The following is a 12,252-nucleotide window of genomic DNA, read 5'->3' on the forward strand; positions in this document are numbered from 1 at the left end:
TGGTGGGTGAGGACAAAGACCAAGCAGATCAATAATTTCAAATGACATTCGAGCAACTGTCATGGATCATGTTCTGGTGCATGGCATGACTATGAGGGAGGCAGGGCGACGTGTGCAACCAAACCTAAGCAGGTTCTCAGTGGCTTCTATAATCCGGACCTTCAGAGAAGAAAACAGGTAAAGTATACTTGTCTCAGAAAGGGGACAATGACACATAACTTTTCCATGGTACTGTGTTTTGAAAACATTTACTGAATAAAATGTGTGTGTATGTGTATACTTCTAACTAAATGGGGTTCTTTTTACAGAATTGAAAGACGGCCTCATGAGGGTGGAAGGACACGCATGTTCTCACAACACCAGGAGACACTTATTGTGGATATGGTCCGTCAGAACAATGCAATTCGACTGCATGAAATACAGCAGCGGATTGTAGAAGACAACGTACATTTCGAGGGAATAAATAGTGTGAGTCTGTCAACAATTGATCGTGTCCTGCAACGCAACAAGATAAGGATGAAACAAGTTTATCGGGTACCATTTGAGCGAAACTGTGAGAGAGTGAAAGAGCTACGATGTCAATATGTGCAAGAAAGTAAACTCAGTACTAGAAAGTACTGTGTAGTTTGGGAAGCAGCACATGTATACATCTTACTGTGTCATTTATGGAACTAAATGTAGTTTTCACTGTGTACAGAGAATCTTTGAGCTTGACTCAATGGCTATGCCTCATGAATACATTTTCATGGATGAAGCTGGATTCAATCTAGCCAAAAGGAGAAGAAGAGGTCGCAACGTGATCGGTCAACGTGCCATTATTGAACTGCCTGGCCAGCGTGGTGGAAATGTAACCATCTGTGGTGCCATCAGCAGCTATGGGGTTCTCAACAGTCATGTTACTGTTGGGTTATACAACACCGAACTGCTGCTAACATTCCTGGATGGTCTACGGGGTGCTCTGCTCGAGCAGAGGGAGCGCAAACAGGCGGAGCGTCCCATGTATGTTGTCATTTGGGACAATGTGAGCTTTCACCGTGGTCCGAGAATACGCGACTGGTTTCAAAATGAGCAGCATTTTATTACTGTAATGTCTGTCTTCCGCCATACTCTCCCTTCTTAAACCCTATCGAGGAGTTTTTCTCAGCATGGAGATGGAAAGTGTATGACCATAACCCTTACACACAGGAGAACCTAATTCAAGCAATGACTGGAGCATGTGGCGACATCAGCGTGGAATCTTGCCAGGGCTGGATTCGGCATGCTAAAGCATTCTTTCCCCGTTGCCTTGCAAGGGAGAACATAGCATGTGACGTGGATGAAGTCCTGTGGCCTCACCCAGCAGAGAGGCGTGATCCTGAGGCAGAATGAATGCTGTAAACATGTCTTGTTTTTTTTTTCTTTACATAGCTTTTGTTTCTCTTTTTTGCTGCAGTTTTTTTATAAGCTTTATTTTATTTCTTTGTTTAAATCGGAGTACAAGAATAAAATTATTCACGCTATCCCACAGTGTTTTGCATTTATTTATGTAGTGTGTAATGGTAGCTAAGTTGTGTTTGCACATTAGCTGGTTTTGTGTGGTTTTTGACGGTAGTGAGTGATTTTGATTAAAGTTAAGTTTTGGGTCAAATGTTTGGTTTTGCAAGAGGTGTCAGAGGTTTTGTGAATGTAGCTTGAAAATTGGGTTTTGTGTTCACCGTTTAGAGAAAAGGAGAGCAGGTTTCAAGAAATGTGTCTTAGCAATTCAGAAAAACTGTAACTTCCCCTCAGCTTTCATCTCTTACAAACTAATCTATGAGCTTATTTATCTAATGCAAAACGATAGAGCATGCCTAATTAGCTTCTAGAAAATTAAATGTAATTTATGTTTAGTTCATGAATCTTTTAGTTAGGCCTCACCCATATTAATTCAGACCAGTGATGATAATTAGAAATATAATATGCTAATATTGGCAGATACCAATAAGATCAATAACAAACCCTAAAATAGTTGGTTTCTTCTGGAGACTACGTTTTTTTTTTTAAAGACTTCTATAGACACACAGTTATAATAATATGTAATATCAAAATGTATCTATATCATATATTTTAGAAAATGTATTTTATTCTTATTTTTATTGTATTGATTTTTTTTTTGTTTTCAATTTAAATATACATTCAATTATTATTTTTTAAATATATATTTACACATACAAATTTATTATAGAGGTATAAAGGTATACGAATGGATCTCACCAAGGTAAAGGCGCTTGCTGATTTGCCCACCCCAGATAGTCGTAGAGCAGTCCAGCATATTCTGGGGTTCGCCAATTTTTACAGGCAGTTCATTCTGAATTTTAGCCAGATCACCCTTCCAATGATGGATCTCAGCTCCACAAGTCATCGCAGGCTCAGACTGCATTTGAGAACTTAAAGAGTCGATTTATTTTGGCTCCTATTTCAACTACCCCTGACCCGTCTCGTCAGTTCATTGTGATAGTGACGTGACATTCAGCCAAGTATGGTGACCCATACTCAGAATTCGTGCTCTGCATTTAACCCATCCAAAGTGCACACACACACAGAGCAGTGAACACACACACACACTGTGAGCACAAACCCAGAGCAGTGGGCAGCCATTTATGCTGCGGCGCACGGGGAGCAGTTTTGGGGTTCAGTGCCTTTCTCAAGGGCACCTAAGTCATGGTATTGCCTGCCCGAGACTCGAACCCACAACCCTAGGGTTAGGAGTCAAACTCTCTAACCACTAGGCCACGACTTCCCACAAATTTTGGAGGTAGATGCGTCTGAGGAGGGGGTTGGGGAAGTTCTGTCTCAGAGATTAGATTATTATCCCTGAGAAAATACATCTCTGCACTTTCTTTTCTCATCGTTTAACCCCCATGGAACGGAACTACAGCATCGGGAATAGGGAGTTACTAGCTGTCAAGCTGGCCCTGGAGGAGTGGTGTCTCTGGTTAGAGTTTCTGTTTATCGTTTGGACTGATCATGAAAATCTAGAGTACATCCGCACTGCCAAGAGAATAAATTCCAGACAGGCTCACTGGGCATTATTTTTTGGACGTTTCAGGTTTACCATTTCTTATCGCCCGGGCTCTAAGAATGGTAACCCTGACACGCTGTCACGGGTCTTTGAGGCTGAGGCTAGTCCCACCCTCCCCAAAGCTATTCTGCATCCCGAACGGGTTGTGGTGGCAGTCACATGGGGTGTCCAAAGTCTATACGGTACTATGTAATGCATCTGTTCCCGCGGGATGCCCAGAGGGTCTGCTCTTCGTGCCGAGTCAGTCTGAACTAGCGTCCTACAGTGGGGCCACTCTTCTAGCCTAGCTTACCACTCTGTAGCGACTCGTACATGTAGGTTAATCAAGCAGCGGTTTTGGTGGATGTCCGTGGTGCGGGATACTCGAAAGTTTGTGTCGGCCTGTCCGATTTGTGCTGCATGTCAGTTATCCAATCGACCCCCAGAAGGGCTATTCCAGCCGTTGTCTGTCCCTTCGCAGCCCCATTGCAAACATAGCAAATGCGGTTCTCAAATGCGGCCCATTTTATTCCCCTACCCAAATTGCCTTCTGCAAGGGAGACGGAGACGATTGTCTTAGATCACGTTTTCCTTATTCATGGCCACCTGGTGAATTGGGTTTCTGACAGGGGTACAGAGTTCTGTCGACAGCTGGGAGCCACTGCGAGCCTATCCTCCAGACCATCGGCAGGCCGTCACCATACTAAGCCACCACTTTAAGTGTGTGGTCAGAGAGTCTGGTTGTCTTCTAAAGACATAAACATTAACCCAAATTTGTTGAACCGTTTATTATTGCTAAAGTGCTCATTCCGTTCAGCTTCCCCTGCTGTCTGTGTTGTCCTGTCATGTTCGGTAGCTCGTGGTTAGGGCAATCAGTGCTGATTTCGCAGTGGGGATGTGCAGATCACAAGCTGACTCTTCCCCACCTGTCGCTCATTCCTCCACTCCCTTCGATGTCTCCACCTTTCTATCTGTTGTCGTGAGTAGATTGTGTTGTCCTCGCTAGTGCTTTGTGTGCTCATGCAAGCATCAGTGTCTGAATCTCTGTTTATCTTTCTTAAGGACTCATAGTACAGAGATCCGGCCGCTTCAGTGGTCTGCAGTGTGCCGGCGAGCTCTGGAATATCTGTTTACCTGAGCAGCATTTAACTACTGTTTATGTTATTTTGTGTTTTGTGGTGAGAATAAAGATTTCTTCTTTTTTTCACCACTCTGCATCTGTGTCCTCTCACTGTCCTAGACCCAGACACATACATAAAAACCATAGTATGTAGTAAAAAAATAAAAATAAATGTTATATATATATATATATATATATGTATATATATATATATATATATATATATATATATATATATATATATATATATATATATATATATAAACGCACACAACCATAATTAATAAAATATAATTAAAATATGATACAAAAAATGTATTACTAAAATTTATTTTTGTTAATTACTACTAATACTAAAATTACTTATTGTATTTCCTGTATGTATGTATGCATGTGTATGTATATATGTATTGTTGTTTCTATACACACAGTATTAGCAATAATAATATTTTTTTAAATATGAAAAATAATATATATATATATATATATATATATATATATATATATATATATATATATATACATACATACATACATACATACATACATACATATATATATATATATATATAATAAACATCGACATGTATTTTAATATATGTTATAAAATAAAAATAGACACATAGTGATGTTCATTATTCATTATGTTGAATTCATTATATTCATTATAATGTTCATTATTTTGTGTATATTTACAAAATTTATTGACAATGTTTAACACACACAAGCATTTTTTTACTGTATTGTGTGTAAAATTAAATTAAGCTACCAGTATAATGTGTGCAGTATTAAGGCGTGTGTGTGTGTGACTGCAGAAGTGCTGTATTCACATCTGTCGGGTTCAGCTTTAAGCGCCGCCGCTGTATTTCCTGCTTGTGTTGAATCATGTGCTCCTGCAGCAGCAGCAATATGGCGGGACTGAGACGCGCTGACATGCTGAAATACAGCAGAAGCTCCTGCTGGATCTGTGCTGTGTTCCTGATGCTTGCGGCTCGTGTCGTCGCTCAGACGGACGCCAGTAATGTACTGACGGTGGCCGACGCAAACTGGACGCTCATCTTGCACGGCGAATGGATGATCAAATTGTGAGTACGGTGTGTCTGATCTGATCTGATCTGATCCATACTCTGCAGGATTCAGATGTGAATGGTCAGATTAATAGCGCTGGGATTCGATGATGCTTTGATCAGCCGCGCGCTGCAACAATGTAGCAATTTATACTGTAACAGTGTGTCTAAATAATAACAATAACAAAGACTGTTGTGCAGTGACGGGTGTGCCGAGTTCTCACCGGAAGTGATTATAAATCTCTTTTTTGCTGCAATAGTAAATATAAATGCACGCAAATCGTTTCAGATCGTCATGGTATGCAATAAAAATCTATATGCACATATATTGTGTATGTTATTGTGTAAATAGTGGCGTACAGTGGACATGATCACATCATCAGGGATACACCCACATTTACATACGATATGCAGCATTTATGCTCGCATGTAAATGAATCGATCTGTTTCATGTGTTTTATCAGTTATGCTCCGTGGTGTCCGGCCTGCCAACATTTACAAACAGACTGGGAGAGTCTTGGAAGACAAAGTGAAAGTCTGGGAATATCAGTGGGCAGGGTTGACGTTACACAACAACCAGGTTTGACCATTGCTTCTTCCTGTATATGATGCTGTTTTGAAATTAAAATGTGAATCATTTAATGTCTTTAAAGGTATATCTCTCCACCTCTCTCTCTCTCTCTCTCTCTCTCTCTCTCTCTCTCTCTCTCTCATAAATATATATATATATATATATATATATATATATATATATATATATATATATATATATATATATATATATATATATATATATTTATTTATATGTATATTTATATGTATGTGTGTGTGTGTGTGTGTGTGTATATGTACAGTATACACACACACATGCACACACTTAATAAAATATAATTAAAATATAATACAAAAATGTTATTGTTGTTATTATTACTACTTAAACTACAATTACTTATTGTATTTAATGTATGTGTATATATGTGTGTGTGAAAATATGTATATACTGTATGTTATTAATAAGTGTCATCATTAATATTTTTCATACCACAAAATATTACAATATAGTTATTTTTTATTGGTTTGTATATTACATTTTAAATAAAAATGTTAATACATAGATCTTGTTTTATAAAGTGAATAAAATACTTATTGTATTTTTATTTTATTTTATTTGGAACTTGATGGGTACAATTAGTCTGACATCAGTGCCAAAAACATTTTGACATTGTGCAACAGTTACATAAAACAGGATGAGCCACATTCAATGCCGTTGAAAAGAAATATATGCGTATGATAGTGAGAAGGCCTTGTTTGTGTCTGGTCTGATCTACAGCAGTGGGTCTGGCATTTACATTGAACACTGCTGGATTGTTTGCACACAGAGTCCCTTTAAGTTTAGTCATGTGGCTCAAATGAACTAAAGTGGGACTTTAAAGGAGCCCACTTTAACAGATTGCTAATTTGAATTCTTACTGCAGTTATTATCAGCGAGTGACATCACAAGCAGATGAAAGCCATTGTTCAAGACCAAAGATTGCATTTAAGCGGCTAATGATGCAGTGCAAATGGAGTCTGTTGTTTTGTGCTTCCACCTGCAGCGAGGTTTGAATGGCGTCTCTTCTGTACGTTTCTGTGGAAGTCTCAGGTGGCGAGAAAACGCCTCTTACTGTCAGAAAGCTGTCATGCTTTACTCTTATTACTGTGCTGCTATAGACCATTCACCGCCTTTACATGCCGAAGGGATTTTTTCGGCCAGTATAGGATGTGCTCGCTCTTCTATCTGTATTTCTGCATCAATATATCCGTCCTCTCTTCTTTTGTTCTGCAGGTCTGAGTGGGAGGTTTCTGGTTACAACACTGCCGACTATATTTCAGTAAGTCCTCAGATGGCTGAATTTATATTCCCTCAGGTGTTATGACAAAAATGGACTAAAATTTTTATTTTAGGTTATTTTCTGTATTTATTAAAAATGCTACACATTTAAATTATAATACCAAAAAAAACACATCTCATCCACAGTGCTAAAGATGGCAATTTCCGCAAATATGTTTCATCACGTACTATTGAGGATATTGAGGCGTATGTTGTGCAGAAGAAGTGGGAAATGGTTGAGCCGGTGCCAGGATGGAAGTCTCCATCCTCTCTTCTGTAAATACAACCTTTTCTGTCTGGAAAAAAAAGTGCTGATGTGTTTGCCTCACATCAAATGGGTTGTTCGAATTGAATACATTTGATATATAATTGCATTTATTCATTTACAGAATGTCAGGAATGGCTAATCTCTTTCGTCTTTCCGTGTGGATCAGAGTAAGAAACATTTAGCAATTTGTTCTGTAGTATTGTCTTAAATAAAAAAGTATAGATGACTCAAAAATGAAAATTTGGAGAAATATCCAAATATTTGGCAATCGATGCTCAGCAGCGAATGGGTGCCGTCAGAATGAGAGTCCAAACAGCTGATAAAAACATCACAATAATCCACAGCACTCCAGTCCATCCGTTAACATCTGGAGTAGTGAAAAGCTCAAACGAATTCATCGTGAAGACCTTTTTAACTTCAAACCATTGCTAAAGATTTAAGTCCATAATAATGCTTCCTCCAGTGAAAAATCATCTGGTTGAATCAGGAGAGAAATCTGCACTGCGTTTAAACAGCTCTAAACAAATATGTGGCTGGATTTTGATGTGAGAAATTTTCATTTTTGGGTCAACTTTTCTATAATTACCATGTCTAAAGCTATACACCTGATTCATATTTGATAACACTTCATTTGATAACACTTCATAATTGCCTTCTGTTTCTCAACATTAGCTGACAACATTAGTTGATAAAGAAAAATACTGCAAAAGCATTTATTACTCTTCTAATTTCTAATGTAATGTGTTACTGATGCTCTTTCGTCCTTTTGGGTAATTGATGCATTCGTTCACCAAATGGAGGTTTATTTTATGAAGAAACCTGTCAAGTCTGAATTTAATCTTGCTATTTGTTTTAAATGCTTCTCTGTTCTGTCCATTCAACACAGCAAATCCACACGTACCTGACGAATACTCTCGGTATCCCTTCCTGGGGCTCTTATGTGATTTTTGCCATCATTACGCTCTTTATGGGACTGATGCTCGGCCTGGTGAGTTTAAAAACATCATTTTCACAGTTTAGATTGGTTCATGTATTATTCATGCTTCGAACCTAAAATGAAATGCTTTAGTCTTTGCATGAAAGTACCTCATGCATATATATTCCTGCGGACGGAGCATTCGTGCTACAGATCTAAAAAGACCATTTACCAAAAGGGAACCAACAAAGTGCACTTGACTTCATCTGATGTGAGAGCTCTATGAAGCAGATCGCACATACTGTACTGATACATGATGACTTGCACCAAAAGGAATTACATAATAAATGTTGAAAAAGAAGTTCCTACATTATACAACGGTGAGTTGTGTAACACTGGTCGATTCTGCGGCTCTTTTTGAGGATACAGTGGGTGGTTCTCACATGTAGTGGATCAAACCTTCAAAAGTGAACTTTAGCTGCTGGTTTTGGGATTATTACTCAGTCTAATGGTAAATATATCTCAATTAGATGCTGGTTTTGATCGCTGACTGCATTTGGCCGTCCAGACCCAAGCACAGAGAAAAAACAGGTGAGATTCGAATCGCACTTATCATTTACTCTGCACTAATTATGTTTAAATGGTTTAATTTGACTTTTTAATATCTCATTGTAGCGTAATGCGGTTTAAAAAGTTTATTATTGCATATTGCACACTATTTGTGGTATGAATCTACGATAAGTTCACATCGATTAACATTAGTTAAAACATTACTAACAATGAGCAATACTTTTGTTAATGAAAATACAACTGTTCTTTATTAGTTCATGTCAGCTCAGATCAGTTAATGTTAACTTTTGATTTTAATTAAATATAAATGATGCAATTAACAAGTTGTATAAGTGCTTTGAAAAAAAAAAGTTGACAATGTTAACAAATAATATCTAATTGTAAAATGTTACTATTTGTTCATTTTATATAGTACACAGATTTTCACAGATTCTCTGTACTTTTACCATTTTCCAGTATAAATAGTTACATTTTTTAAAATCAAGATACTTTTAGTTAGGTATTAGGTAAAATGACATAAGATATGAAGTCTTGTTTTCTGAAAAACATATGAAAATGTAATGAGTTTAAGTTTAAAACAGGAACAAAATATCTGTCAATGGGGTAAGGAAAAAAAACTCAAACTCACTTAATTCAAGACTTGGTCCTTTTGATTCTCAAGTTAATGTTTCTAGATTTAATAATGTTTAGATATTTATACTGGAAAACAAGACATCATTTTTCAGAGATGCATCATTCAAACACATTGTTTTTATTGTTTAGAAATAAATATTATTTAAAAATATATTGTTGCTTATATTTTAAAACTTAAGTGAAATCATTCCAAATATATTGTGAATATTTAATGCCCAGTTTCAGTGTTATTTTGTATCATAGATATACTATAAAAATGTGTTAATATTTTACATTATTTTTAATGTTATATTTTCCTTTTCCATTAGATTTTTTTTTAAGTTTAGGTTATTTTTTTTAACACTTTTATTTCAGTTTTAATTTGAGCTGTTTAAAAAAAAAAAAAAAAATTAGAAGTGTTTTGTTAACTAGCTGAAATAAGTTTATTTTTTTTCTATATTTCATTTGGTTTCAGATTCATTTTCAGTTACAGAGGAAGAGGAAGAGGTGGAGGACATCCTGACGGAGGAGAAACGCACATCTGACCTGGACAATGAGAGCGAGCGAGTGTCTGGTGATGAGTCGACCGATGAGGAAGGAGTGATGAGTGATGGAGCCACCGCTGGCAGTGACCAGCCTCCGCCAGAGGGGGCAGCAGAGAGTTCAGTGAGGAAACGCAAACCACTGGAGCAGAACACTACCGAGGGAACATAAAGTCACTGCAGTTGCCACCAAAAACAAGAGCAATCTGCCATATCTGTAGGATATGCAAAGCAACGCCAGCTATCAGCTGATTTCTGCTGATTTCATACATGCAGAACGTGGTTTGCCCATTCAGTGCTTTCCTCACGTTTTACCTGCGGTTTAATTCAGTTTAGTTTTTAAGAATAGTTGCTTAAATTAATTGCTGAAAGATACCAAACATTGACAGTTTTATATTTTCTATAAATGGCAAAAATATGAATGTGCATAAATAGAATAATTTTAATGCTGAGGTTGCAAAAATACCATGTTTACAGTGTATTAGGATGAATATCTAAAAAATTTCACTTTAAAAAACAGAAGAAAAGTGCAACCTGTTAATGTATAATTAATAGTGGTTATCCTTTTTTTTTTTTTACATTTTGACATTGTTTATGCTGATTAAGCACATACAGCATCCCATGGTACATATATTGTACATGTGACACTGAAGACTGGAGTAATGATGCTGAAAATTCAGCTTTGCATCACAGGAATAAATTTCCTTTTAAAAGATATTCATATAGAAAAAAAGCTATTTTAAATTGTAATACTTTTTCACAATATTACTACTTTTACTCTATCTTTAATCAAATAAATGCTGGCTTGGTGAGCAAAAGAGTCTTCTTTCAAAAATATAAAAAAAAAAATCTATTAAAAAAATAATTTAAAAAATAATTATTGCAAACTCTACACAGTGGTGTGATTAATGCATTTAAATATTAAAATATGTATCATTTGTTGATTTCTTTTTTTTTAATAAATTGTGTAATTGTTGTTTTTGACTTGACCTTTTTTATACTGTAATGCAGTACACAAATATTGTGTTAGAGTAATGTAAATAACTGAAAATTACAGAACTCAGAAAAAGGTACTGATGCGTTATAACATTGAGAATTTGGGGAAAATGTGCTTATTTGTCATGAAAATGTTGCAATGCAAAACCTATCAAAACTTCTTATTATTTTGGTGTAAAAAATATAAAAGCCATGCTCTTAACAGGTTTAATGAGATGCATGCATTACACAGTTGTTTTACCACAATTCCTTAATTTGCTGTAATGATAAACGCTTCCTCGATTGTTCATGTTTCACATTCTTGTGCCACAACTCAGTCCTGACTGTTTTCAGAAGGAAAGGAGTATTTTTTGCACTATAGCATTCACACACACACCGGATGCATATAGTATTGAATTGCACAAACTGTCCATAATCATAGTTCCATAAGCACAGCGTATTATCAGACAGATGTTTTGTGTACCAGGTCTCAGGATAAGTATTTCTTATTGATATGAAGATGTTGTTTTGTACAGTGTAGATTTTTTTTATGTATTCCCTGTAATTGCAAATTGAATTCATATATTGCAAAATAAACAATGTCTTTGGTATTTAAATCGGTGCAGTCTTTAAGAATTGCCTTTCATTTTTATACTCTGGACAGACTGTTTAAATCTGTGTAGCAAATAAATGTTAGTGATTTACCAGCACAGAAACACACCAGCACATCTGTTCAATGTTTCTGTGTCCTTTATCATATGCTGAACATCTATTGTCATTTTATTGTCAATGTATTGTGTGAGAGATTGTTAAAATTGTGTAAACTGTTCACAACTGTTGGGTTTGTGTTCATTAAACAGTTTGATATGAAGCATTTTGGATTTTAGTTTGTCATGTCAGCATTTAAAAGCACAACAGGCAAAATTATTTTTTTTTAATCTTTGTTCATTTTATTACACTTTGGCTATCTGCCTCTTTAATGATAATAGATATTTTTAAAGGGCTGTTTTCTCAAAAAATTTTTCTGCATTTCAGCAATAAAGACATAAATATATTTATGTAAATAAATATATACAAAAATAAAGAAAGAAAGAAAGAAAACGAGTCATAAAGTGTACAATAAAGCACAATCAAATCCTTATAATCACATTGCACTTAAATCAAGGTATAGGTTTAATCTGCCGATTGTCGTGCAGGTGATCACATAAATCTATCTCACGATGCACTTATGCATTGCTCGAATTGAATCAAGTCTTATGGGGGGTCCAGGCATGTCCAGGAGATTCTCAAAAA

The 12,252-nt window shown here is 36.2% G+C and overlaps 1 protein-coding gene across 1 annotated transcript; it reads left to right on the plus strand.

Annotated features, from left to right (window-relative positions):
• Nucleotides 1-5,007: 5,007 nt before the first annotated feature.
• LOC132111277 (thioredoxin-related transmembrane protein 1-like) lies at nt 5,008-10,808 on the plus strand. Its single transcript, XM_059518434.1, has 8 exons — nt 5,008-5,224; nt 5,671-5,786; nt 7,032-7,077; nt 7,224-7,352; nt 7,466-7,511; nt 8,231-8,332; nt 8,791-8,851; nt 9,930-10,808. Exons 1-8 carry the CDS (start codon nt 5,025-5,027, stop codon nt 10,154-10,156), a joined length of 927 nt encoding a protein of 308 aa, XP_059374417.1. The 5' UTR covers nt 5,008-5,024; the 3' UTR covers nt 10,157-10,808.
• The last annotated feature ends 1,444 nt before the right edge of the window (nt 10,809-12,252 follow it).

This window comes from Carassius carassius, chromosome 31, assembly GCF_963082965.1.
Source record: "Carassius carassius chromosome 31, fCarCar2.1, whole genome shotgun sequence".
NCBI lineage: Eukaryota > Metazoa > Chordata > Actinopteri > Cypriniformes > Cyprinidae > Carassius > Carassius carassius.